The sequence below is a fragment of the Falco biarmicus genome, chromosome 15 (assembly GCF_023638135.1).
Source record: "Falco biarmicus isolate bFalBia1 chromosome 15, bFalBia1.pri, whole genome shotgun sequence".
NCBI classification, from domain to species: domain Eukaryota; kingdom Metazoa; phylum Chordata; class Aves; order Falconiformes; family Falconidae; genus Falco; species Falco biarmicus.
Window position 1 is genome coordinate 1,170,343 of NC_079302.1, and position 27,321 is coordinate 1,197,663.

Sequence of the window (27,321 nt, forward strand, 5' to 3'; positions counted from 1 at the left end):
GCTGCCCTGCATGGCTGGAGGCATGGTGGCATGCCGTCCTTCCTTCCCGCTCTCACAGCACAGGGCTAGGGATAGGAGAAATCCATTAGGAACTATTACGGAAGCATGCAATTCCCTGGTGCAGTGCAGAGGGGAGATGAAGGGCAGAGGACCTGGGGGATGCATTAGAGAAGGAAAGCATGTTTTTAGTCTGGCCTGTGGTTTTCTTTTCTCCAGCGGTACGTCACATCTGCAGCAGGAGTTGATGAGTTCAAGCAGCCCGCTGGCACCCCACAGCACAGCCAGAGCAGCTCTTGCAGCAAGACAGGGGCCAGCCCCAGCCCAGCCCCAAGCCCTTTCCCTGCGGTGGGGCAGTGCTGGTTCCCAAGCCCTCCCACACACCAGTGTGGCGCAGGCCAGCCTCACCGCCCACAGGACTCAGCAGCAATGCCTCGGGTCCACCTTGGCTCAAGTGGAAGGTGTTTCACAGGCCGGTGGCTATGACACACAGGCTGTGGCTGGGAAGAGCCCAGGGCAGCCCTGGGCTCACGCCTGCTGGGGGGACAGCGGGCAGGGTGCCCTCATGCCCCTTTGTGCCCCAGCGGGCTGTGGGCTGTGGGCAGCCAGGGGCTGTGCTGCTGACACGGGTGTTCCTTGGTGATGCCCATCGCTCAGGCTCAGGAGGGTTGACCCTGGGCCACCAAAGTGTGTCAGGCCGGGACACCATGCTTGCCTGTGCAGAGACACTGTGCCAGCAGAGAGCTGTGTGTAGCCCTGGAAGCACCGCCGCCGTGAATCCGGCTCTTCTCTGCGGTGGCTCTGAGGAACCAGCAGGAAACCCGCTCCCGACCCAGCCTGATCCTAACCAGATCTCGCCCTTGTCAAGTACCTTCCGCTGCAGACTGAGGAATCACAGATCTTCCGCCTGAAGCCTCCCTAACTAATGTCTTTTCCTAAACACAAAAGGCGGTTTCTGCAAGCACCAGATCAGAGCGGCAGCTCCCCAGATGGGTGCAAGCACCCCTGCCCACCAGGCACCGCCTCGCCTCCTCCTGCCGGCACGCCGGGCCGGGCAGCACAGTGCCCGGCACAACCAGCTAGGCAGCCTGTGTGCACCGCAGCGTGCTACGAGGACGCCTGTGGGACCATCAGGGCAGTCATGTCTGGCATGTCCCACGTGTGCTCGCATGGAGCTGCTGCTGCACTGACACTGCTGAGGGAGCTGCCACAGGTCTGCTGTGGCTCAGACCTGCTAAGGGACAACTGGCCAGTGTCATGGGAGTGCCACTTGCTATACAGGGCTGCAGCCTGGGCTGTAAAAAGGACACTGGTAAGGGATGGGTCACCGAACGCCTGAGGGGCATCCCTGTGGCACCAGGGCCACCATGGAGGCTCAGCCACCAGCACAGCCATCCTGCAGGGTGAGCCTGGGGACCAAGGAGGTCACAGTCCCTGAGCACGCCCAGGGCCACCAGCCAGAACTAGCACCCCGGCAACCACCAGCAGTGCAGTGGCTGTGCCACAGGGGCAGGAGGGTGAGGGATGCCGCCCTTGCCTCTCTTTGTTCCCTATTGCTTCACGGTGCCCAAGGAAAGAGGCAGCCGAGCCTCGGCCCCGTGCCACAGTGCGGCACGCGAGGCTGGCGGCTGCTGAAGGGTCTCTGCGGACTGTCCCCCAGCCTGGCTGCCTCGACCCATCTGGGCCCTGCCTGCCACCGCACAGGACACGGCCATGCCACAGCAGCATGGGCAGCTCGACGGGGCGGCCAGGCCCCCAGCCCCACTGGGGCCGGCCGCGTGTGCTGGGTGAGCAAGGCTCCCCGCGGCTGTCATGGCGGCTCAGCACCAGCCGTACACTCTCCCAGGGATGTGCAAATCAGGAGCCCCCCCAGCCCCGTCCAGAGCACCCTGTGGGGGGGAAGGGGCAGAGAAACAAAGTCATTTATATAATGTGTCTCCCTGCTGAGCCCCTAATGGCTGGCGCTTTTGTTCTGCAGTGGCTGGCTGGCTGTGATGGGCAGGAAGCTGCAGTCTCCCTTTGTTCCACGGCCTTATTCAGCAATTTAGATCCATCATAAAAATCAAATATGCATGTTGCAATCGCCTTCCGTACAACAGCTTCAATTTTCGCCTTTCTTTAATTTGAACTCCATGGGAGAAAGAGGCAGGGCCAGGGAGCAAGGGGCAGCAGGAAAAGCGCTTTGTGTTTTTGTTCAGTGGGCTGTGAAAATAGGGAGTAATGAAAATACAGAATTTTTATCTTTGCCTCATTATTTAAAAAAGAAAAAAACCAGACAGAAATCTTTAATAAAGCCTTCCTAGTAGAAGGATAGCCTGTGCGGCAAGCAGCCTTCATGTCCCCCCATCCTGGGGACAACAGGCTCAGCGAGGCTGGGGGATGAGGGATGCCCTGAGGGCTGCAGTGCAGTGGCAGAGGCTGGTGACAAAGCTGGCAGCTGCCTGCTGCCATGGTGCACGTGGCTGACTTGACACGCCATGGCTCTTGGCTCCCAGACATGTTTTATCCTTCCAGAACATCAAGGTGCTCCTCTGTTGCTGAAAAAAATTTTGCCAGTGCCTCCCTGCACCACTTCCCCGGGGGCTGGTGCTGCAGCTCTGTGGTGCTGGCAGGGGTGGCTGTGTGCCGCGCTGCTCTCCCATCCTGTCCCAGAGAGGTGCAGAGGCATCGATGCTGCAGACATGCCAGGGCTGCTCTCCCTCCGCTCACCCCCACACCCTCCCCACAGCCCCACGGGGCGAGGGGGGCGGCTGCGGAGGGACAGTCACTGGCACCAAGTGTACAGAGCCAGCTCCCGGGCTTCGGAGCACACTGGTAGGTGGCATGTGGATTTGGGAAATTTCCACCTTTCTGTGACAAAGGGACGTGCTTTCTTGGGAGCAGAGGACTGAGATCTGCTTTGACTTGCACAGTCCAGGTGGGAAGGCTGCCCATGCACTCTGGGGGAACATGCCTGGTGTGGGCCAGGAACCTTTCTGTGCCACTGCAGCTGTGGGAAAACTTGCAGCACAATGTGGGGCCAGACTGCTGCGGGACCCTGTTCTCAGTGCCGTTGGAAAGCAGGAGTAGCCCAAAGAAGCAGAGTGATCTGGAAAAGCAGGCAGCACAGTAGAAGGACGTGCAGGTCCCTGGTGAGGCTGGACTGTGATGTTTGTGCCATCCCACCTCATGCATAGCGGTGCTCCGGCTCTGCATGGCCAGTGCACCCCGGTGCAGCACGGCAGGTCCCAAACCAGCTGTGCAGAGCCATCATGCTGGGAGCACTGCAACAAGGAGGCGGGCAGGCAGGGCTCACTGGGATGGTTGGAGGGGACAAGCTGCATACAGCTGCAACCTTCACTGCTACCACCAAAGGTGCAGAGCAAATGTTTGCCCCTGGCTCTGGAGCTGCACTTGGGGACGGCGCTGCGGTGCATGGTGCTGTCAAGGGTGGTGGGTCTGTTGTGCATCTCCCAGCTGCTCAGCCAGGAGCCCCGCTTGCTGTGACAGGGGCTCAGGCACAGCTGGGGCCACACCATGAGTCCCTGCAGTGTCAGTGAGCCCCACTGCTGCCCCAGCCCCGAGCATGACATCCACATGCACAGCCCCCCACCCTGGCATGGCAAACCTGCCTTGTCACAGAGGACCATTGCAGGATTCCTTCAAGAAGCTGCCTGCATGCCCAGAACCAAATCCCAGCCCCACAGAGCCCCAGCAAGGATGGGGCAAGACCTTTAATGCATGGTCTCACTCCTGTGTGGGGCACCACTGGCCCCCTGCCAGCACCTGCATCCCCCCGATGCTATGTGGCCCGTGCACCCATTGCTGTGATGTTTGTGACCGTGCTAGGTGGTCCTGGGGGAAGGGATCCATCCCCTGGGCCCTCTCTTGCCACAGTCACACAGAGGGACCCCTTCCAATTGCCACTTGCCGGGGCAAAGCAGGGCCAGGGGACACATGGTGAGGCTGGTCACATCCTGTCCTTTTCCCCTGCTGTGTGCACTGATCAAAGGTGCTGCTGGAGCAGGAGGGATAAGGCTTCACATAATGGAAACTGAATTTCTGCTTAAAAAAGAAAAGGTGCTGCTTTGCCAAAACACTCGGCATTCCACACACACATTAACCCTGATTACGGAAGGAAGGGTTTTTTTTCTTTGTCTCTGCCCTGCTAATAATTTTCTGTCAATTCTGATTTGACTTTAACCTCCCTCCAACCTCTGGTGTGCCCATCTTGCTGGTGCTGTGGGCATCAGGAGGTGCCTGGGAGCTGCCCCTGTGCCTCAGCCATGGCAGGGTTTACCCCATGCTGACCTGCTTTCAGCTGAGACGCACCACCCCTGGAGACAGGAGCGTGTTGGAGGATGCTCGGGAAACCTGTGGGAAAGGGAAGAAGTGACTGGGAACACCCTCCCCAAGAAGCCCACCTGCCCCAGGCATGCAGCGCCCTGCAAAACGCAGGACACAATCAAACCAGCGAAACATTCAGAAAACACCAGTGATCCCCAAAGCCATGACTTTAACCCCTGCAATTTCCAGCCCACCATCCAGTCTCTGCGTGGCTCCCTGCCATAGCAGCGGGCTGGCCAGGGAGTGAGCAGGGAGGCCCCCAGTGATCCGTGGGCCCTTGTGGTGCATGTTGGGCAACCTGGGGATCTGCAGCCTGGCCCTGGACGTGGTGAGGACAGGTCCCCAGGCACGGGGCAAACAGCTGCAGCAGGCGCTGGGCCAGCCCTGCTGAGGGGCTGCAAGAGCTGCTGCTGTGCGCCCGGGCACCTGGGCTGGCACAGAGCTGGGGCAGCCTCCGCCGGGCAGCCCAGCAGCAGCTGGAGGGGACGGGCTGCTCCGCCCGGACACGCAGGGGACTCCGTGGAGCAGGAACGGACATGCGGCAGCACCGCAGGCTGGGGCTGGCGCTGGTGACTTGAGGAGGCTGGAAGCACCAGGGCCGGCAGGTGTGGGCACCGGGCTAGTGCACGTGTGTGTGAGTGCGCACGTGTGTGCCCAGCCCGGCCAGCAGCCGTTTGGCAGAGAATCCCCTCCCCCATGCTGAGAAAAGGCCCTTTTTTGCTGTGACAATTCAATATAATTGAAAGTTTGCTTAGGAAAGAGAGTCTTTTTAACTGAACATGCTCACAGCTGAATCGATATGAATTATACGGCACAGAAGATGCCTAGGGTATTAAAACATTAATTAAGTAACATCATGCTACCATCTAACCAACAGCACAATACCATTTATAGGTACCGCTATCTTTTCTCTGGGGCGCAGTGTGAAATCTCTCCTCCATCACCGCAGAGGCCGCAGGAGACCTGGAGCACCGCTGGCTGCAGTTCCTCCGCAGCTCAGGCTGGCGCCTTCCCTTGGGGTGCTGTGGCTGCCGCGGCTGGGCGGGACGGTGGGCATGGACAGGTGCCTCTGGCCCCGCGGTCCCGCTCCTGGCCCTGGCAGACGCGTGGCAGGGCCCCCGTGGCCACGGGCTTTGTCAGCGGTTTCTGCAGCACTGCTGACCCGCCGGCCCCGGCGCCCTGCCGGTGGCTGAGGACCAGCCTCCCCGCCAGCCCCCGCGGGCCTGCCTGAGCCCCGTACTCCACCCGCGCATGGTGCCAGCGCCTCTGTGCTGAGCTGCCGCACGCAGAGCCAAGCAGAGGCAATGCCCCGCTGCTGTAGTTGGATTAGCTCACTGCATCAGCCCGGGGAACTAATGCACCAATTCTGCAATATACCAAAATAGAAAGTCATTGGGAGTGAAATCAGTGTCTTCACCACATCCCCTCTGGCAGAGCGTTAATTAAAATGACTCTCTAGTGCTTTAGATCATCAGGTGTACATTGTTAACGAGCTTGGAGGAGAGAATGGGCTCCATACTCGTAGTTTAAGCGCTGATGGAGTTAACCCTTCACCACTGCTGGCACAGCCCCAGACTGGTGGCAGTTTCTCAGAACATCCGTCTGCATTACAGAAGTCAGCTCTTTTAGCAGGCTTCAGAGGTCATTTAGCAAAGACATTATCGCGGGACCTTGCTCAGCTCATCAGGGACCTGGCTGCAGAAGTGTCGTGGCTGCAGCTGCTGCTCTCAGGAGAGAGGGTCTACGCCCGGCACGAACTCCCCATGGGCTGCAGGACCAGCTGCCCCATGGACTGAACTTGCCCTGTGCTCCAGCTGGTCTTCAGCAGCAAACCTGGGCATAGCAGAGAGGCACCTGTAGCACGCAGCAAAACTGGTCTCACTGGAAGCTGGCAGCCGGCAAGGTTTTGGGATTTCTTCTGGTCTTGTTTTAGTCCTCATGATCTGCTGCTTCATGCCCCGGACACCTTTACAAATGCAGCTCATCTGTTATGTGGTGGCACTGACAATGTGCCCTTGATGCCTCAGTTGGATGCCAGGGCCCACAGTGGGGATCTGCCAGCATCGGCTGGCAGTGGGTGCAGGAAGCCAATACCCATGGCTACTGCCGCAGGAATGGAGCCTCTGTAGCACTGACCTGTGTGTCTGCATGCCAGGCTGCACGGTGGCATTGCCGTCACCGTCCCCCATCCCAGGGGCACCCCTGGAGCCAGCTGCTCTGCCTGGACAGGGTGCTGCATGCAGTGGGATGCAGGGCCAGGGCAAGGGGCTCAGCTGCTGGCTGGGTAGCCCAGGAGCAGGGTGGCTCAGCCCTGGCATGGACCAGCCCACAGCTGCTGCGACGTCTGACAGGGCCGTGCACTGGCAGTGGGTGCAGGAGCAAGAGCATCTCCTGAAGGCATACTCCATCTGTAGCCTCCGAGTGCCCCAGGGCCCTGCCTGTCCTATGGGATGTGGCTTGCACTGGCGTCCAGCTGCTGCACCCAGAGCCCATGCCAGCCCCACGGCCAGCTGTCGGCAGGGCTGGTATGCCGGGCTCCCCTCTGCTGTGCTCCGGGGTGGGATCTCCTGTGGAAAAGCCAGCTGGGGACAACAGGGAGACCAGCGGTGTTTCCTCCTTTGGTGTCAGCACGCACCAGCTGTCCTGTGGCACCGCACGCCAGGCTGCCTGGCGTGGACCCCTGGTGGACCCTGGTGGACCCCTGGCCACCTCCCTGGGGCCGCTGGCCAAAGCCCTCGCTCCTGTTGCACTGATGACAGCACCACGCAGGCTGCACCTGAGGGCAGAGGCACCCTCCAGCTGGGAACTCTGCTCCAAATCCACTGGCGAGGTTACTGTCTGTGGCAGACACCTGGGCACTGCTCTGCTGTTACAAATAACGTGGTTTTTTGGCCTGTGAGAGTGCATGAGTAAGAGCTAAATCTCTTCCTTGTCTTTTAGGTGATGGCAATGAAAGGTTATTAAAAATCACTCCCAGTCTCCTCTTACCAGAATCACAACATGGAAAAACCTTTTTATTTCTGTCAGAGGTTTGCACAATTTCCGCTGATGCACTGCTCTGAACAGAGAGGCTCTTGCAGAGGTTTTTAGTTTGCAGCTTGTGCAGCTACTAGAGGCCATTTACACCTTTCTGAGCATCAGAGAGGTGCTTTCTCAAGCGTAGCTGTTTTAAACTGGAATTCAACCCAGGAATAAATAGCAACGTTACATAATAAACTTACAAAACTGCAGGTCTACGAACAACAGAGAAGTCATTAACGAGGCACAGTGCAAACACTGGTGCAAAGGTGACGCTGGCGACCCCATTATTACCACAGTCCCGTCAGCTTCTGGAAAACGTAGAATGGATTTTTCCCATTAAAAAAAACCCCAGCCAACAAGCAGCCAAGAGGCAACCCAGTGCCATCGCCCTCACCGCGTCAGTCACCGGAGGCGCTGGCTGTCCCCTGTCAGGGCTGCGTGCTGGGGCCAGGGCCTCTCTGGCTTGGGTTGGTTACACCGTATCACCAGGAGTCGTCGGAGCCTTGGCAATTTTGAGCTACTTTATTTCACAATTCATGATTTTTTGGAGCCTGAATCAGTACAAGTGTATGTTTTCGATTTTTTTCTTTTTTCCTTATGAAGGTGCACCAGCAACCTGATTATTGACCTTAATGGCTCGCAAGTGGATGTCCTGACCTGCTTCATTAAATAACACTCCTGTACCCTCGCTAGCTGCATGATTTCTTCCCCGCAACCTCTGCACTGGCTGGACAACCCTGTGGAGCTCAGGGTCCTGCTCCCCAGGGAGGCAGAGGAAGCCCCTTGCCGTCAGGCAGGGCAGCCCAGGACAGCCATACTAAACAGACTGCTCATCCCACCTGCAATGTTGTGGTTTTTTGGTTTTTTGCGTGTTGTGTCCTGCCCCCACCCCCCCCACCCCCCCCCCCGCCTTATTTATTGCTGCAGTTATAAATTAAGAGATGAATGGTAGCCCCCACGGCTCTCTTTTGGATGTGGTCCTTATTAATGAATTTCAAGCATTTGCTGCTGCAAGGGGCATTTTTTGGTAAGAGAAGAATGTATTTAACATTCAACAGTTCACCAAGTTTTCCTCCCTGCTCAAGAGGCACTTGAGCAAGCAAAGGGAAGAGCAGTGAGTCAGCCACTTACCTTTCTTACCTTCGTCTCCTTTTGGCTGCATCAGTAGAAGAAAACAGATGGTAATTTTTTATTTCTAGTTTACAGGTTTCAAGATGACCTCAACCCAGAAAGGCATCATGCTTTCCCTTTACCCATTAATTACAGCAGTGTGCCTGGAATTCTTATACAATCATTTAGTAAAATTAAATGCACTTATAATGTCTTTTTCATACACAATGCGTCCTGAAGCCATAATATGAATTGTGCCATTTGGCTCATTACTTCCACTTTAACTTTAATTCGCAGCCTCAGCCCCAGTGCTCTCACCCTGGTGGGCGCCCAGCCCCCCGTGTGGTGTGCGGGGAGGGACGCGGCCACGCGGTGCACAAGGGCATGTGCGTGTGGCCATGCGGCTCTGTGGCAGTGCCCACCTGCTGCGGGGCGCAGAGCTCAGGCGGATGCATGCGTCCTGCCGAGTCACGCCGAGCCGAGCCGCACAGCACACACCCACCCGACACGGACCCTGCACCGCACAAGCGGGGACAGCGGAGACGAGAGCTTTTGCTCATTTTTTTTTTTAATGTATTACAATGAGCAGGAAACATACGTGATGAAATATTTCCAAAGGAGTATATTCAATTACCATCTACAGTCAACTCAACTATGACAACAAAGTCTTTTGTGACAAATTTTTTAAAGTTTTGAAAGTTCCATGTGGTTTCTGTTTCTGTTAGTCTCCATGTATTTTGGTACAGTTCGAGATCAGCATTGTTACAGTAACAAAAAAAAGCTAACAAGACTACATTATAGAAAAACACCAAGAACATCATTTTTGGTTTCACTTGCTCTATTTTTTGTACATTGCAAAGGCTGTTCATATCCCTCTTCACCTTATTTATGCTTTCTGTTCTACCCAAACTCGCCCCCCAAAAAATAAAACCAAAAAAAATAGTCAAAGCTTTGTGTTTCACAGTGGGCAGTATCTCAGCGCCGACAAACCAACCAACCGACCAACTGACTCACCAACCAACCCAATTTCTGTTTCTATTTAAAAGTTTAATTTTTTTTTTTTTAAAGCAAAATATATTTCCATGAACAGCGAGTGTGCTGGCTTGTGTCAGCGCCTCCCTCACCCCCCGCCTGCCCCCCTGGGCGTGGGAGGCCCCGACACCCCTTATGCCTCTCTTTATTCTCAATTGTATGAAACTTTGGCCATCTTCACCACTTAGAAAGCTTTTTATTAAAAATAAAACAGAAACCCGCTCAATGCTAAGTTTAAAATCTTTTCCTCGCACCCTGCCCGGCCCTGCTCAGACACTTGCTGGAAAGGCCACGGGTGGGCTCGGGGGGTCACCCAGAGGGTCCTCAGCCCCCACGTCCCGCAGCGTCCGGGGCGGCCGGTGGGGCTCGGGGCTCGGCACAGCGCTGCGGGGCGTGAGGCCAGGGGTCCCGGGGCCTGGGGTCCCAGGGGTCCCAGGCAGGCCCAGCATGGCCGGCAGGGATGGGTGGCTGGGGGTGCAGGTCCCGGCGCCAGCCCCGGGGCAGCCGGGCTGCAAGAGGAGGAGGCAACCTTGCACTAAAAGTCTCTAGAAACATTTAGAAAAAATACAAGGAAATTAATTTATAAAACCTTTTAGTGGGTGGGAAGGAGGAGGGGGAAGAAGGAGAGAGAAATTGCACTATGACCAAGCAATATAATTAAAAAACCGAAACAAACTGAGACAAAACAAAAGGATTTCCAAAAGAGACCTTGCGGAAATTGACAGCTAGTGTTAAATTGTTAACTTGTATCACATAGAGAATCAAAACCAAAACGAACAAAAAAAATTTCTATATGATACAGACAGAGTAACATACAACAGTTAAATGGCAAAAAATATATATATATATATATTTCATAGAATTACAAACAAGATAAAATAATGGAAAACAAAAACTGTACAACTTTAGAATTTAAAAAATGTTCATCTCAAACACGGGGAGAAATACAAGAACTTTTGTTAAAAGAAAACAGTTTGTTAAAACAGCAAAAGCTTTTTGTGTACTTGTTTCCTTTTAGACACCTTATGCTACAACTGGGTACTGGTAAGAATATTAGATGGTACTCTCTTTAGTATCGTCTACTTAAAAAACAATTAAAAAAGGAATTTGCACTGTGCATTAGCCTAGTTAGAAATATATACAACAGTTCAGGATCTAGTCTTTCATCGAACTAAAACCAAAAATCCATAAAAATAAAAGCGTCCCCCTAGAAAATGAACCCCACGTTCGTCTCTCGAATGCTCCAGTCTCTCGCAGAGTCGACGAACGGCTTCAACACAGGGAGGAGAAGCCCGGAGGCGGTGGGAGGAACCTGCATTCACAGTCTTCGAAGTTCCCTTTTGAAGCAGGAGGAGGATGAAGATGATGGGGAGAAGGCTCTCACACTTTCGGGGCAGAGGAAAAGGGGTGGGGCGGGGGGGCAGGAGATCGATTCTGTTGACATTTGGCTACGGAAGTGAAACAGCAAGCATCTATTTGTCTCCAAAATCTACATTTTAGCAGCACAAAGTTTTCCTTTCAAAGTTTGGACCGTGAAAGATGCGTGTGTGCGTGCGTCTGCACGTTCCCCGGGGCAGGGCACGGAGCTGGAGGGGACTCCAGAGCCTGGCAGGCTACCTGCCTGCCCGCACGTGGCTCTGAGCCGCGGCGCTCGCCGCTCCGGTTGCCTACCATGGGAGAGAACTTGGAAAGAGAAACCTGCCTTTTGGTGCGCTGGGTTTTCGCTAAGAGTTGTCTCTCTGCTTGCAGAAGAAGCACAGATAACAACCTGGATACTTTTTTTATTCTTTATTTAAACTTAGACTTGTTTGTTTAAATCAGAAACAAATTCTCAAGTAAAAAGAATCCTTTTTGCTCATTCTGCACCAGTGGTGAAAGGGTATGTCTTTGGATTTTATTTAAAGCATGAATTTTCTTCAGAGAAAAAAAATGTAACAAAACCTTTTTTTAAAAGAAGGAACAGAGTGCAGCCTAATTACACAAACAGAAACAAATGCTTATAGTTTAGGAACAGAGTCTTTGAAGCATTTACAAAATGAGGAAAAGAAGAGGGGAAGAAAAAAAACCAAGGAAAAATGGAAAATAAGAAAGAGATAAGTGCACAAGGGTAACAGACATAGGTAAATCGTATGTATACGCCTTAAAAAGTTTCAAACCCCCAACAAAAAATATTCTGCAAGGGATCCTACTGACCCCCCAAAACCCTTTGAACTTCTTTCTTTAGTTTTTATAAAATAATTATGCAACCACCCTCTAAGAAATGAAGGTAGCGACCATAATTGGAAGATTACAGGATGGGGGAATGGGGAGTAAAGGTACAAAGGGGAGAAAAGCTTAGGCGAGTCAATGGATTGCAATCTATCTGGCTAGGAATGAACAAGACAACATCAAATGAGAAGCCGTCAGCTGGACCATACAAAAGCTAAATGTACACAAAAGGGTTTTTTCTTTTAAATCTACCATACTGCTTCAGTTCATTTCCAATGCAACAATCTACTCAACACCAAAAATGGTCATATCTATCATAAATACAGAAAGTCAGTTGTTTTAAAACTTATTTTTTAAGCTCCGAGTCCTCAACACTCTTTGTGTGGTTTTTTTTTTTCTGAAAAGTGGGAGTGCTTAACTTTTCCCCTTGAAATTGGCTTCAGCAGAAAAGCTACCCTTAAAATCCCCGAAAAGCTAAAGCAGTTCACATTGTTTTTCTCTTGAATACTTTCTGCCCATTTTAAATTATCAAAGCAAAACAAAAAAAAAAAAAAAGGAAAAAAAAAAAGAAAAAAAAATCCTTTTCTGGAACAAAACCAAACCAAACCAAAACAAAAACCCCAAAACAAATGAAAGAAATTATATATATATATATATATATATAAAACAATGATTCTGAAAACAGAACAAAGTGTGAGCGATTGACCTGAGAATAAAAAGACATTACATTTCTTTTTTCTTTTAGCAAGCCATTGGTATCTGAATGCTAAGATAGCAAGAAATTTAAAACTGTAACAAGGTGGGCTGCTTTCCCATACAGTGCATGCCGGCCTCTGCTGTGCTATCGACGTGGGGCGTTATTGAAAAGGGGCAATATACAAGGGGCTCAAGCTCCGAAGACAGTAAGGAGGCAGCACGGGCTTTCGTCTCCCAGACCAACAGTACCTTCGAAAGGACAAATGTAACAGTTTTTTTTTTCTTTTTTAAGTTTTATTTTATTAAAAGGAAAGGAAAAAAGAAATGTAAAACCCACCGGCATCGTTATATGGGAAAACAACCCACGCTTTTTTCTTTTTTCTTTTTTTGGTTAGAAGCTTTGGAATTGCAGTTAGTCTATTTTTGAAATTGGTTTGTTATTAACTTTTTATTTAAATTCATTTTCATTGTTCATCTTCAAAGCTTACAATCTGAAGGTGTCCATTCCTACGCTAGCTAGACCACTGTCCTTAGGGCAGCCGGGGTCCCGGGGCCCCTCTGCCGGGCTCGCCGGTCCATCTGACTTTTGGCTAAGATCCGTGTCAGACTCCTCCGAATAGTCGTCTGTTGGCATCGAGGGCTGAACCCCTGAGGTGCTGCATGAACTTGAGGTAACCGTTGAAGATGAGGAGAGAGGAGGGAAAGGCGGCGGCGGCGGCTTCCCGGGCGGGGCGCGGGGGGCCGCCGGGGGCCAGGGCTTTCTGGAGGCGTGGGGGGAAGCCGGGGGGGGCCGGGGGGGCGGGGGGCTGTCGTTTGAGTGAGCGGCCGACTGCGAGGTAGATGCGGTGCTGGGGTCGGGGGGGCAGGCAGAGTGAGGTAATAGACTGGGGTGCTCTTTGGCGTTTCTTGCTGCTCTTGTGATTGTTCGGTGTTTGTGCGGGGCTGACTCGAGATGCTGACTGAGGGCTTCGTCCCCACACACCGTGCTCTCGCACGCCACGCACTGGTACGAGCCGCTGCCCTGGCTGCTGCCGGTGGGCACGTGAAGCACCATCTCTTGCAGGTTCACCACGGACTGGCCGAAGAAGCAGAGGGACTTCAGGTGGTTGCTGGCCGCCTCCTGGTCGCCGAAGCCCGCCTGGCACTTGCGGCAGACCAGCTTGTACTGCACCTTCGGGACGATGAAGGGGTCGCAGAGGGAGTCCGCGCCCTTGCCTTCCGCTTCGGGCTCTTCTGGGGGTTTGGGCAGGAGGGGGGACACCTCGCGGGGTGCGTTCTTCTGCTCTTCTTGCTTGGGGGGTTCTTTGGCAGGGTCTTTGTCCGGGGTGGCAGCCCCCGCGGGGACGGGGGTTTGGCTTCCTTTGGGCTGCTGCGCTTTCTGCTGCTGCTGCTGCGCCTGCCGCTGCTGTTGCTGCTGCTGCTGCAATGCCTCCTGCAGACTCTGCTGGTATTGCTGGTACTGCTGCAGCAGGGAGCTGGGGGACAGCCCCAGCAACGCCTGCGACAGTGCGGGGCTGTAGGGGAACAGCCCCTCCATCCCGTACATGGGCTGCAGGTACCCGCTCTGCAGGGTGCCAGGGATCTGCGGGGCGTAGTAGGGGGAAAAGCCAGGGACGAAGTAGGGAAGGAACTGGCTCGTCAGCAAGGTGGTGGGGTCCGAATTCAGGGCAGCCTGCAGCGCCTGGAGCTGGGTGGGCTCCACCGCATACTCCATGGTGGGCAGTGGGGCCGAGAGGGCGCCCACCGGCGCCTCCCCCTTCTCCTTCTTGGGCCCTGGCAGAGGGTCCCCCTTCCCCTTGGGTGCCTTCTCCTTCTCTTTTGCTTTCTCGCTCTCCTTCTCCTTGCGCTGTGGCGGGGGCGGCTGCTGCGGCTGCGGGGTCGTTGCCGGTGGCTGCTGCGGGGCCACGGCCGCCGTGGCTTGTGCCGGGGTGGGCGAGCTCAGTGCGGCCGGGGGCTGCTTATTTGGTAATCCAGAGGTGGGTAGGCCGGGCGAAGGGACGCTTGTGCTGGGCAGGCCCATTAGGTTAGGTTTGGGAGAAGTTAAAGCTGCAAGAGGGAAGAAAGAGAGGTAAGGAGTCACTTGGCAGGCAAGAAAGCACCGGGTAGGGTGACCCCAGGCCACCCCACAACTGCCCCCGAGCCGCTGTCTCCTCTGCACGAGGCAACACCTGGGCCGTGCTCACGCACTGCAGCAGCGCGGGTGGGAGAGCCCATCCACTGCTCCTGCTTCCTCTGGGACAACCGCCCCGCTCCCCAGGGCCCCGTGTGCCACGGGGACGTGCCTCGTCAGGTCCCACCACCCACGGCCGCTTGGCCACACTGCCTGACAGCACCAAACACGGTACCCACCGTCCAACTGGGATGCTCTGCACAGCTGCTGTTTTACTGACTCCTCTGAAATTCCTGAATGATCACCAGCTGATGTCAGGGACAGGCACCTCTCCCACATCTGCACTGACTGGTCCTTTGGTCAAAGGACTCCGGCAGAAGGAAAGGGCTAAGCAAACAGCCGTAATGCTAGATACTGTCAATCTCATTAAAATCTCCACAGATCAGAAAGCCCTGCTGATGGCAACTGAAGAGGACTGAACAGGCTAAATCTAAGCTATTTTGTCCTTATTAGGCTGATGCTCACAAATCTCTGATGCAACCCCTTCCTTCCTTCCTTCCTTCCAACATGAGGCTTTGGGTACACAGCTTCTGAGCAATTTCAGAGTTTACATGGTATTCAGACATCTCCCCTAGGCATGAACGTCATGTTTTGGGTGGAATTAAAAGCATCGTGATGCTTCCTCTACAAAGGAGATGGATTAATGGTGGAATGTGAAGTCTGCCCATCTTCCCAACAGCAGGAATAGCCAGTAACAACACAGTCCCCTGGTGCCGATTTCTCTTCTCACAGCTGACAGCAGCTTGGGGCAAGAGGAGTGTGGCTCGTAGAGTCACATCCATTAATCATGTCCACTGCAGTTGGCAAACGTGCTCCTAAAAAGGAACATTTTGCTTGGGAAGTCCCTCAGTGACATTTGGGGAAAATAAAAATGAAACAAACCTCTACCGTTCTGCCGGTGCAGCCCCATACGCTCCGAGGCTCTGGAGCCGGGAACCTGCTGCAGCACCCACCCCTGCTGCAAAACCAGCCAACAAGTCCAACCTGTCAGCAGCAAAGCGCGAGCCCTTACAGCTGCGACGGTAAGTGCTCAAAGGCAGTCTGAGGACGAACGACTGCAGGACTAGGAATGGACGCAGGGGCACGGTAACTCCTATTTTAGGTTGTCCCTCTTCCGTGAAATACCCAGTGGGAGAGGAGAGGAGAAACTGCTCCTTTTCGGCGGTGGCTTGGGGCATGGTGGCAGCTTAAAGTGTTTTCCAAGGGGAAGCACGCCTGCAGGGACCCGCTGTGCATAGGGCAGGTGGTGACTCCTGGCAGGTAAATCCAGCTGCCGTGGGGTCCTCTGCGTTGTGAAGGCAATGTAAAGACGGGCTGGGGCCAACAGCTCTGAGCTGCAGCTGCCCCACGGATCCTGGTGAGGTCTCAAATCATCAAAATCAATTCTGAGGAACAAGTGTGGGCACCCTCAACCATCTCATCCCTGCTGCTAGCAGGCACCCGAATCCTGGGTCCTGGACCAGAGGAGATGGCAGGACCAGGGGCAGAGGCTGTGGGAGGGAGCACAACATACAAGTTCTGTGCAGACACATGCTCCTCGGGCTTCTGGACACCACGGCCCTGGCTGCTGCCTGTACAGTTGTATCACAAGAGCCTATCACTTCACCATGCCCTGTAAAGCTGGCATAGCCCAGAAGGAATCCACACTTGTGAACATACGGCACAGGAACTGCCTTCCTGCAGCTCCATGCTCTGAGTAGCAGCAGGTAGCCAAGGTGAGTGGAGCACTCACCAAAAGCTGGCCGCACCGCATCCTGCGATGAACAGCTCATTTGCCTGCAGTGCTGCATTCATCCGCTGATACTGGCACCCTGCACCCGGTGCTGGTCTTCCCAGCAAAGGGCAGGAGACAAAGCCACTGTGGCTCTGCAGAGGCCAGCCTGGAAGGAGCCCCGTGGGAGGGCGGCCAGAGCCGGCAGAATACAGCAATGGCTGGTGCAAAGCCCTTCTGAAACCTGCATCTGCTCCTGATGTGGTATGGAAACAGTAGTGATCTGTGAAGGTATGAAGTGGACCTCCATGCAGCGGCCTTATAGATTTCAGATAAGGGTATATTATGGATAGATGCCATTGAAACTGTGCTCCCTAGCTGAACAGTCCCCGAGAGGTTCAAGCGCAGGAGCAGCAGCTAATTCATAACATTCCTGGATGCACAGCCTTATCTGCTTCGACAGGCTTTGAGCTGAGATGGCCTGACCTTTGGAGCTTTATCTAAAGGCCACAAATTGTCTGTTTGACTTTCTGAATAGCTTAGTCCTGCCTAGGCAGTCCCTGATCGCTTTTAACATTCATAGTACGTAGCCCCATCTCCCCAGGACACATACTGGTCTTTGAAGTAAAAAAAAAAAAAAATAAATTTAGATGTTGTTGTAAATTTGGGGTACCAAGTAAACAGCACAGAGCTATCTGTGGTAGGCTGACAATGTAATTTGCCAAAGAGATCCTCTTGGCTTGGTTCTGGCCTCTGATCTGAAACGAGATCTTCAGTAAGAACAGAAGTATCACATGAAAAAGCCCTGGCACACACCCCCCCTTCAGGCACGTAGCTAGGACTAGATTCAAGAAGCAGGAATGGACAATAGTCCTGAACAGAATAAATTCTAACAGCACCTGTTTTAAAATGGTTTAATTATGATGACCTATACTACAGCTATAGTTAAGAATGATTTTACTTTCGCTTTGGGGGTCATGGGAAGAGTCCTGTAACTACACAAAAAAAGCCTTGCGGAGGCCCTAGCTCCCAGCAGAAAGCTCTTCCAGATCCCCAAAAAACTGATCTTCTCTGCTCTGATAGGACCTTCTGACACAGACATCAGCAACCATGCTACAAGGTAATCTTCTCTGCTGCTTTCATGGGAAAAAGGATCTTGACTCTAAGAAAGTGTGTAATTTTTGGAAAGGCCAGAACCCAACAAATACAGGGAGATTTAACTTTTTTTCATTTTTCAGAGACGAGCATTAACGGAGAAAAAGGTGAACACAGCCACTTCCATGGGGAAAGAGCGATGCCTATTTTGAGTCAAGGGTCTCTAGTGCTCTCTTCAGGGTGCTACACCCAATGCCACTGCAACTACACACAAACTTCGGGTGCTAGTGATATGACTTACAGCTCGCAGCTCGCAGCCAGTTCCCCCTGTGAATGTCCTATGAGTTGGTCAAGTTACACAGAGCTGCTCACACCAGCTACTATCCTTTTGTCTAAGGCTTTGATTTGCTTATCTGAAGATTTACCTCCTGGATAACAAAAGATGATGACAATTTTATTAACGTGACACAACCATGTTACCTGGCAGCATCTGCACCCAGTTTTTCAATCTGTTGAAAAAGGAACCTCAGAGTCAGCCTGCTGAATAAAAGCAGAAAGCCTTCTTGGAGACTGATAGCACTCCAGCCAGAAGACAGGTAGATACTCAGATCTTATTTAGGCTTCACATCATGGATTATAACTCATCATTAGCCAATCAGTTCACTACAATAAGAGAAAGTTAACTGTTCTGGACACTGTCTTAACAGTGGTAGACCTGTATTGCTGCTGTGTAGAAAACAAAGGTGTACGGTGTAACCATACCAGGCGTTACAGTGTCACAGGCTTTCCAGCCCAGGACAGACTCAGCCTGTTGCCAAGACAAGACACTGGAATTGGTTCCTGGGATATCTCCGGAAATGTAGAGCGGCCCTGGTGAAAGTCAGCTTCAAGAGGGATCATCAGCAGTAAACAGAGAGGTCTGCCAAGTGAAAGCAAGTCTAGAGAACATCAATTGCTCTGTCAAGAGTGGCAACTCAAGATACAGGCAGGTCTCTGGGGTGTCATGGATGTAGCAGGGGTGAAATGAAGCCTTTGGATCAAGTTTTCTATGTCACTGCTAGTCTACTGAGCAGTACTGTCCACTGTCATTTTTTGCTACACATCTCATACTTTCCATCTGTCCACCAGGTACAAGAGAAAGGAGCATCCTCAAAGACCAAATTCCAATATCTGGGATTAGGCCACCCAAAGGGCTATCCCAAATTTCATTTTTATGTAGTATTGTTAAGAAAAATCCTATTCAAATACCAAGTAGATCTGTCCCATAACTACACTGTTGTTTGTTGAGCAGGTACTTTCAGGTTGTGTCCAGCCATTACTCAAAACCCAATCCACAGGTGCCTTGGGATTTGTCCTGGAGGTCACCGTAAGGGTGTTACGTAAAGATGCTCCAGGTGTCTGTCACCAGTGCTACCAGGCACATCACACTTTTCCCTAGAAATGGTTCAGAGTTATTTAAAACTTGGGATGGCACTACGTAAATGGAATTTGTAACAACAGGAAAGGTATAATGAACAACAAATTCAGCATGTTAGTCCTACTCCTGTTCTGTTTGATAAATCCTTTATTTACCGTTTTCCGGAAGGTGCTTTGGAAATTTTAGTCTGTGCTAATGAAACAGAGATACACAGCATGTCTAGACCTTGCTGTATTTCAGACTTTGCTAGAAAATCTGAGTTCAGGAATTAAAGATAAGATACCTATTGCTTATTTGCTGTCAAACAAATATACTCAACTAAGGGGCTGGGTATCCTGTTATTAGTCATTCTGAAGGAAACACCTGCTTGGGCTAAAGATGCATCAAGTTAAGCTGTGCGTCTAAGCAGTGTGATAATATCTGTACCCACCTGTGTTGGATGGAGTGAAGCCTGGTAAGGATGGGCTGTTGAGGCCTGGGAGCAAGACTGGAGGGATGCCCTGTAGTGCTGGGTATGCAGCAGGAAGGTTAAGAGCTTGCAGGGGGGTGTTATCAAACATGCCCTGCTGTTGAGCTGCCAGACCAAGAACCTCATTGGCTTTTTTGATCCGGTCCAGCTCCTGCTGAGCCATCAACTGACGTACAGTAGCTGGGTCAAAATACTCCTTTTCCTTATCCAACTGGCTTCCAATGGTTTCTTTAACTTTGGAGATATGCTGTTGAGAGAAGATATGGTCACGTACAGACAGTCGAGCACTGTACTTGATGCCACACAAAGTGCACTCTGTTTTGGGTCCCTCGTAACTTGTTTGGTTTATGCCAAAATGCTTGGCCATGCTGAGTTTGGACTTCTTCTCCTTTGCCCTAGCATTCTGGAACCAGACCTGAACAACTCTCTTTGGCAGTCCAATGTCATTGCCCAGGACCTCACACTCCAGCATGGTAGGTGTCCTGTAGTCATTAAAGCACGACTTAAGAACTTTTAGCTGGAGATTAGTCATCTGAGTGCGAAAGCGTTTCTGTCCGGGTCGATCCCCGCTCTCTCCAGACTTGCTGGCTGAACCACTTGCACCAGGGCTGGGTGAGCAGGGGTCTGCAAGGCTGGATGTTTCACTATAGTCCACAGTACCTTCATTGTCGTACTCTTTGCTGTAGAAGCTGGGAGCTGGGCTGACCAGGCCAGAAGACAGCCGATCTTCATATTCAGACATTGCTATCATGGCAGCTTTTGTCAGACCTTCGCTGGGTCCCGATGCTGATTTGGTTTCGGTTGCAATCCCTGTTGCACTATCGTTGTCTGCATTCCCTTCATCTCCTGTTGTAGTGTCTGTGATTGCAGTGTTGACAGACGAGCAGTCATCGTTGTCCAGCTTTGTTTGGTCAAAGCTCAGATTGACCGAGGACATGGAGGGACTCTCAAAGTCTTCTATTCCTTCCACCTTGATGGAGGATGGACTCAGCAGAGTTCGAGGTGACAGTTCCATGCTCTTGTTCACTGGCGAAAGAGGAACACTCTGCCCATCGCTGCTAGTTGGTGGCATGTGGGAAAAGCTTGCTCCATCAAAGATGTCTCCCTTCATCTGGAGTCCCCCATCACAATCTAAGAGCATAGCAGACAACGTCAAGTTGTATCCGGCTCTCTTGGCCTCGTGCCAGTGACGGGATCGGATATGAGCTTCAAGAGCTGTCTTCGCTTTAAAGAGAGCTCGGCAGAAGGGACACCGTCTATGGGCTTGGGCAGGCCCTACAGCTCTGAACTGCCCCTTCCTTTCCCGTGCACGGGTGTTCTGAAACCAAACTTGCACCACACGTTTCTTCAAGCCCACTTCATGTGCAATGTGATCCAACATTTTCCGTGTTGGGTTGGAGTCGAGCAAGTATTTCTGATAAAGAATTTCCAGCTGCTCTGGGGTAATGGTTGTCCTTAGACGTTTATCCCTTTGCGGTTCTTCTCCTCCAGTCCCACTGTCATTTTCCCCAGGGCTTGCACTGGCCTTTTCCTCCAGCTTCCTCTTCAGTGTGTTCATTGTGGATGTTGGAGTTGAGGGTGAAGTGGCTGAGCTCGCTGGAATCTGTGGTAACGTTCCAGACAGCAGCTGGCTCGCCAGTAGGGGATTACTGGGATCAAAAAGCATGAATGGCATATCCAGCGTTCTGTCCAGGAACGGGGGGTGGATAAACTGGTTCTGTGCACTCAGGAAATGAAGCTGCTGATGCTCCTGCCAATGCTCAAAGGAAGGAAATGCCAGCTTACACTGGTCACACTGGTATGGGATTAGCTGAGGAGGTAGGTTTGCCAGCTGTTGAGGGGTGGATGTGTGAATGGGTTTGAGGGAAAGATGTGACAGCTGCGATGGACTTGGGCTTGACTGTGACAAGGAGCACTGAGGGGGCTGAGGAGGGGGAGGTGGCTGTTGCAATGAAGAGGGGGAGGATAACTGTGAAATCTTTTGGTGTGCTGAACTTGTCTTTTGTTCTCCTTGGTCCTGTTGCTGCTGAGACTCTTGCTTTGGTTGCATTTGCTTCTCTTGAGTTTGGTTTTGCTGTGTACTTGGAGGTTCAGACTGCTTTGGTTTCTCATCTGTAGCTTCTACTTTAGAACTATAGGTGGAGGAATCATCTGCCTCTGCTGTGAGCTGCAGAAAAGCTGAGGAGGTTGCATTGGCTGAAGATGTAGGTGTGCTGTAAGCTTGCGAGGGCATTGGTGTGCTGCAGGAGGAACTGGTTGGAGTCAAGAGCTCCATTGCATCCATAGAGTCTTCATTCTGGCTATCATCCTGTCCATCCTCATCCTCATCTTTGTAACAAAGCTTTTTCTGATGTTTAATGAGATCAAAAATGCGCTGAAAGACTAGACTGCACTTTTTGCATTGGTAGTTCAAGTTGCTTGTTCTAATATACCTGTCATTTGTAAGCTCCCGTCGTTCCCCGTCCTTGCCTTCTCCCTGATTCTCATAGTTTTTCCTAGCTTTTTGACGGGCATTCTGGAACCACACCACTATAACACGCGTTGGGAGGTTCAGCAAGTTAGAAAGCTGCTCAAATTCATCATCCTTTGGATAAGCATTGGCATCAAAGAAATCCTGCAGGACTCTGAGTTGGTAGTCAGTAAAGCGTGTCCGGGAGGATCGCTTGCTTCCCCAGTATTCCTGCTTTTGAGGTTCTGGAGAAGGAGGCCGTGAGTCTATCTTCAGTTCTTCCAGGCTGGTAATTGGAGGATTACTGAAGTTGTATGGGGAATCCTTGTTGCGCTGGCGTTCTTTGAAAAGAGTGTTTCTGAACCAGTGCTTGATCACTTTCTGGGGCAATCCAGATTTGTCCGCCATCTCTTTGATCTGCTCCTCACTTGGGGAATTGTTAATATCAAAATACTGCCGAAGCACTCTGAGCTGGTCGTCGGTGATCCGTGTCCGTGGCCTCTTGTTCTGCTGCTGCTGGAGAAGGCTAGGGTTGAGCTGATGCTGGTACAACTGGGCCAAGTCGGCAGGCAGAGGGTCTACAGGACCCAGCTGGGGTGGCAGCTGCGCAGGTAGTGTTTGTAGTGGCATGGTTTGCATCATAAGTGGTGAAAAGATGGGCAGCTCCATCGGCATGGAGAGCTGGGTGAGTGGCACAGACGGCTGGGCTGGTGCGATTGTAGGAGAGGTAATTGGTGGGGCAGAAGTAGGAATGGTAGGAGTAGAAGCCGGCTGAGGAGGTGCTGGAGGGAGCGGAGGTGGGGGTGGCGGAGGTGGGGGTGGTGGCTCTGGAGTCTGAGGCCTTAGTGGGTACAGTTTGTCATAGTGTTCTCTGTATTGTTTGGCAAATCTCTCTAACTGCTTAAAGGGAAAGTAATGTTGGTGAACATGCTCTTGGTGGCTCTTCAGGATGAGGATGTTTGAAAAGAACTTGCCGCATGTATCACACTCGAGCTTTTCCAAGTTCTCACCTTGTTCTGTCTTCCCATTTTTCTTTTGCACCTTCTGCTTGTTCTCGTTATACTGAATGACAAGCTCGAAGCCAAAGTTTTCCAGCAAGGCTTTTGTGGCATTCCCTCTTGCATCAGAGGCAATACGTGGAGGCAGCAAGGAAGGCTCCGTACTACTGCCTGGTACAAAGTCCTTCTTCTCTTTGGGCTTCAAGTTATCAGGCAGAGTCTCCTTAGATGCTCCATTATTGTCTCCCCTCTCTGCACTTTCCCTTTCCCGGGAGGTTTCTTTTTCTTTCTCCTTCACTACGGATTTATTCTTCTTCTCAGAGTGCTGGCTCTGCTGTATAAGGACGGAGTGGGGTTGTGACAAGGACAGCTGACCTTGCTGCTGCTGTAAGAGCTGTGGATGGCTCTGTTGAGGGAGCTGAACTTGAGCCTTCAGGTCCTCCAGCAAACTTGGACCTGTACCAGTCAATGTCAGTGCACCACTGGTGACAGGCAGACTAACTTCTGGATTGAGTTGGAACTCGGCACTGGGGATGTAGAAAGGAAATAAAAGATGCTGCTGCTGTTGAAGCTGCAGAAGGGTTTCAGTGGTCATCGGAAAGTGTGGCAAAAGTGCTGGGTTGAACAGCTGAGACTGCAGGAGAGCAGCTTGCTGCTGCAGTTCTTGTTGCAGATGGGCCTGGACTTGGGCCTGTGCCTGTGCCAGGGTCTGAGCTTGCTGCTGCTGCTGCTGCTGCTGCCTGGATGCAATCATGTCTGCCAGCTTCTTCCGGTTTACCTCTTTGGGCTCTGAAGGGGAGGCGATATTAGTGCTTACGGGGTTACCTAAGGGGGGAATTCCCACAGTGTCGCTGGATACCTGGTTGAGCAGGCTAGGAATGGGAGTTGTGCCCGAATTACTTGTGTTGGTGGTTGTGAAAGTATTACTGTTGCTAGTGCTCACTGGACTTGGTGTGGATGAGCCCAAAGAGAGACTGCTGCTGTTGCTGTTGCCAGCACCGTTACTGCTGCTGCTGCCCCCAGCCGCCTCCAGCTTGGCAGCACGAGCTTTGGTTTGGTGCAGGACAGACCTCATGTGGATCTCCAAGGTTGAGCTCTGACTGTAGGCCACGTTGCAGGTGTTGCACTTAAAAGGTTTGTTGTCTGGGCTGCTGGTAGGTTCGGGCTGCCCAGTAGCAGACTCTTGGAGGGCTCTTTTCAGTTTATGCAGATGAGAAACTGAATTGTAATGGACCAGGAGAATGTTCTTTTGCGTAAAAGACTCCTTGCAGACCGTGCACTTGTAAGGGCGAGACGGATCTAGAAATTTCTCCATAGTGAAGTTCGGGCCCTTCCTGAAGGGTAAGGCCCTCTTCGGTTCTGAGCCAGAGTCCTCTTGCACTGACCCCGAATCGCTACCTGTCGGGCTCTGCTTATCTTCCAGGTCGCTCTCCTCCTCCTTATCTTCCTCAACTATTATAGTGTGGTCTTCTGAAAGTGAAGGATCACCCATAGCGAGAAGGTCTCCGTTGACCAAGAGGCCACCATACAGCTGCTGAATGTCGGCCTCACTCAGCTCCAGATGGCTGGTTTCCAGGTGCTTCTTCAGGGCCTGGAAGGTTCGGAAGCTGCGCTGGCAGAGGCAGCACATCGTGGCCGCCCGGATGACGTGGTACTGGGAATGGAGCTGCAGCTTCTCAATGGTTTTGAATGCCAGGCTGCACTGGTTGCAACGGTACTTGTAGACGTGGCGATCAGACACCGGCAGTTGAGGCCGCTTTGCGTGAACTTCATTGAAGTGTGTCTGCAGGGCCGCTGAGCTCTTGAACACCTGGTTGCAGCCCTTCTTCCAGCAGAGGAAGCTGGAGTCCTCCCTGGCAGAGCTCTGATCGGCCGGAACGGGCTTAGGATCTCCGCTGTGCTCTGTGTTCTCCGATGGCAAAAGACTCTTTCCCGAGTCCTCAGAGATCTCTGTGAAAACAAAATTAGAGCAAACCTGAAAATTACACCAGCACACAAGGGCAGACCAACATCCTCTTTTTGTCTCTAGTACGTCTGTGTTTTTTCTCTGCAAGATGATAGGTATTTCTAATGCTTCTCCTCTATCTTCATTCATCTAATTTAATACCAGCCCATTACCCTCATCGTGGCCCATTGCATAAACCTATATACTTTACTTTCTTGCCCACTTTGAATATCTGGAAACTATTCACACACACACGTTCCCTTAGTGCATTTGCCACCTTTAATTCTTCCTTTTAAGTGAAGGCCACTCAACTACCTGTCTGTGATGCTCTTCTTTGATGTCCTGCCTATTTTCCTATAACAAGGTTCATCAATTTGAACGTAGTATTTGAGTCCCGGTCCTATCAAAGCTAGAAACAACAGGAATGAAATTCAGGCCCTGCTGGCAGCAGCTCAAAGGGTGCTGTTTGAGGGAAGATGGGAGAAGAAGGAACAAACACTCAGTGCACTCCCACTTCTCCAGGGCCACTGAGCACTACCCTGCTGGAAAAGATGTTGTGATACAGGTAGAGACCAAAAAAGGGATCGCCATGGCCAGAGCAGCTCTAGCTACCCTGACTGGGCCAGTGCTGCCCCACCAGCACCACTGCCTTGGGGCCGTCTGCCTGGAAGGAAAAAACTGCTGTCTTAATTCCCACATTCCTTACAGACCTTCCAGCAGGGCACAGAAGGAAGACCAGCACGACTTCCAAGCCAAGTTTGCGATCAGACACTTCTGCCCATGCAGAACGATGTTCTTGGGATGCCCCCCTATCACATGACAAAGCCAAGACTAAACAGTCACGGATTTACAGTCATGCCTTCATAACACAGCATGGCAAAGAAAAAGGCTGAGGAGATTTGGGCCCTCAGCCCTCCACCACCTGTGCTTTTCACTGCTCACATCTTGTCTTCTTCCTCTGCAAGGATTCAACACCATTTCCAGGTGACTTGCCATGGCAGTAAGCTCTGCTCCTCAGCTCTGAGCCCCCTCGCTCTGCCCTGCCATGGGGACACCCAGGGCACCAGCCCGTTCGTGGCACAGATGAAGGGAGACGGCCCTGCTGGGCACCACCTGACTGTGTTTCTCAGGGGACAGCTGGGCATGTGGAAGTGACCTGGACAGAGATGTCCCCAGACACAGTCCCTGACCAGGTGATGGGACTGGGGGAGCGGTGGGACCTGTGGACCTCATTGACCCGCACTCACCAGGCTGCTTCCCCAGCTCCTCTGCGGCAGAGTTCCCGTCTTTCTCTGGAGCGGCTGCCGGAAGAAACATGCTGCTGGGCATCATCACCTCAGGTGTTGTCACCTGGAGACAAGGAGGAAAGGATGTGGGGAGTAGGAAAACACAGGAAAATATTTTAAACATCTTCAGTGACAAAATTAGACACCAGTATTGTAAAGTCAGAGGCGTCACTTTTCATAGCTCACTGAAGACTCATATTTATTAGACAAAGCTCTCATCAGTCAAAAGTGTTTCTACAGTTACATTCTGGACATAATTAGCAGTGCACACTTGAAGAATAATCTTATTATTAATATTTTTCCTTTATGTAGAATTCAGACTTTGATCACTGACAATGTTTTGTCATGGGCTGTGAAACTTCTTGTGCAACCAATTAGGTAGATAAGTTGAAAGGCCCACCTTAAGCTGCTGAAAACATAATAAGGCCCCTAATTAAATCATACCTCGTAAAGTACACTGTAATCTTGAACTAGGGAGCATTGCAGCACTGTTTTCAAAGTGTATCGATGCAGGAAAAGGAGGGGCATGAGAAAGAAAAGTACAAATAAGGAGAGAGGTGACAAAGGAAAGGATGAATAAGACTAAAAAGACAGCAAACTGCCTGCAAAATGAAAAGCTTTTGCTAACCCTTTCCTTGCTCTAAAGTGTTCCCTTCGCCTCTCTGCAAGTGTTTGTCTAGAACCTGCATGATCATGACCAGCGCAGTGCCAAAACAACAACATTTTTCAAGAGCTGGAGAGCTTGCATGCTTCAACTACAGACGCTCTTTCAAAGAGTCAAACACATATGCTCATCTTTTTTTGGGAAAACTGTTTCTTTGGGTGTATCCGGTCACACAGAGAAAATACAGACAACCTCGCTACCAGTTTGCAGGTGGCTGGCATCAAGTGCAGGACAACAAACACCCTTTTTGAACGTCCAGAGCCAGTCTCACACACCAGCTGAAAAGCTGCCTCACAGCCCTTCTCCCCAGAGCAGCAACTGGGAAGACTGACACGTATCACCAACACCATCCGTGTGGTATTCCAGCGCGTGGCTGCCAGCACCAGTTAGATGCCTGTGGCAAGCGAAGACACCTCTGCAGCTCCAAGCAGCTGCATGTTTCACCCCGCTGATGCTCAGGGAGCATCTCCTATACACCAGGGCCACGGCACTCGAAGGCACAGAAACCAACACTGACTTGCAATGCTTGTGGTGCGTCTGCTCCCAGCCTCTGACTGCTGGGAGAGTGAGGCATAAATAAACACTCCTAGACAGGTAAGTTTCTTAGCAAAACAAGTCTCTCCATCCTTCTGTCACATGCTAAGAAGGCATTTGCACCCTGGATTTCAGAACAGAGTGAGTGAGTGAGGCTGTTATCTGCATGCAGTGTACCTTGCTTTCTGGGGAG

The 27,321-nt window shown here is 51.9% G+C and overlaps 1 protein-coding gene across 2 annotated transcripts in view; it reads right to left on the bottom strand.

The window, feature by feature from the left end:
- Positions 1-10,061: 10,061 nt before the first annotated feature.
- ZFHX3 (zinc finger homeobox 3) overlaps positions 10,062-27,321 on the bottom strand; it is a 174,424-nt gene continuing 157,164 nt past the window's right edge. For both annotated transcript variants that reach the window (XM_056360423.1, XM_056360422.1), the window contains exons 8-10: positions 25,892-25,994; positions 19,214-24,649; positions 10,062-14,436 (exon numbers count right to left, since the gene is read on the bottom strand). In XM_056360423.1, the coding sequence (XP_056216398.1) occupies positions 12,875-14,436; positions 19,214-24,649; positions 25,892-25,994 (7,101 nt within the window). In that variant the 3' untranslated portion in view covers positions 10,062-12,874. The remainder of the gene's footprint in view (positions 14,437-19,213; positions 24,650-25,891; positions 25,995-27,321) is intronic.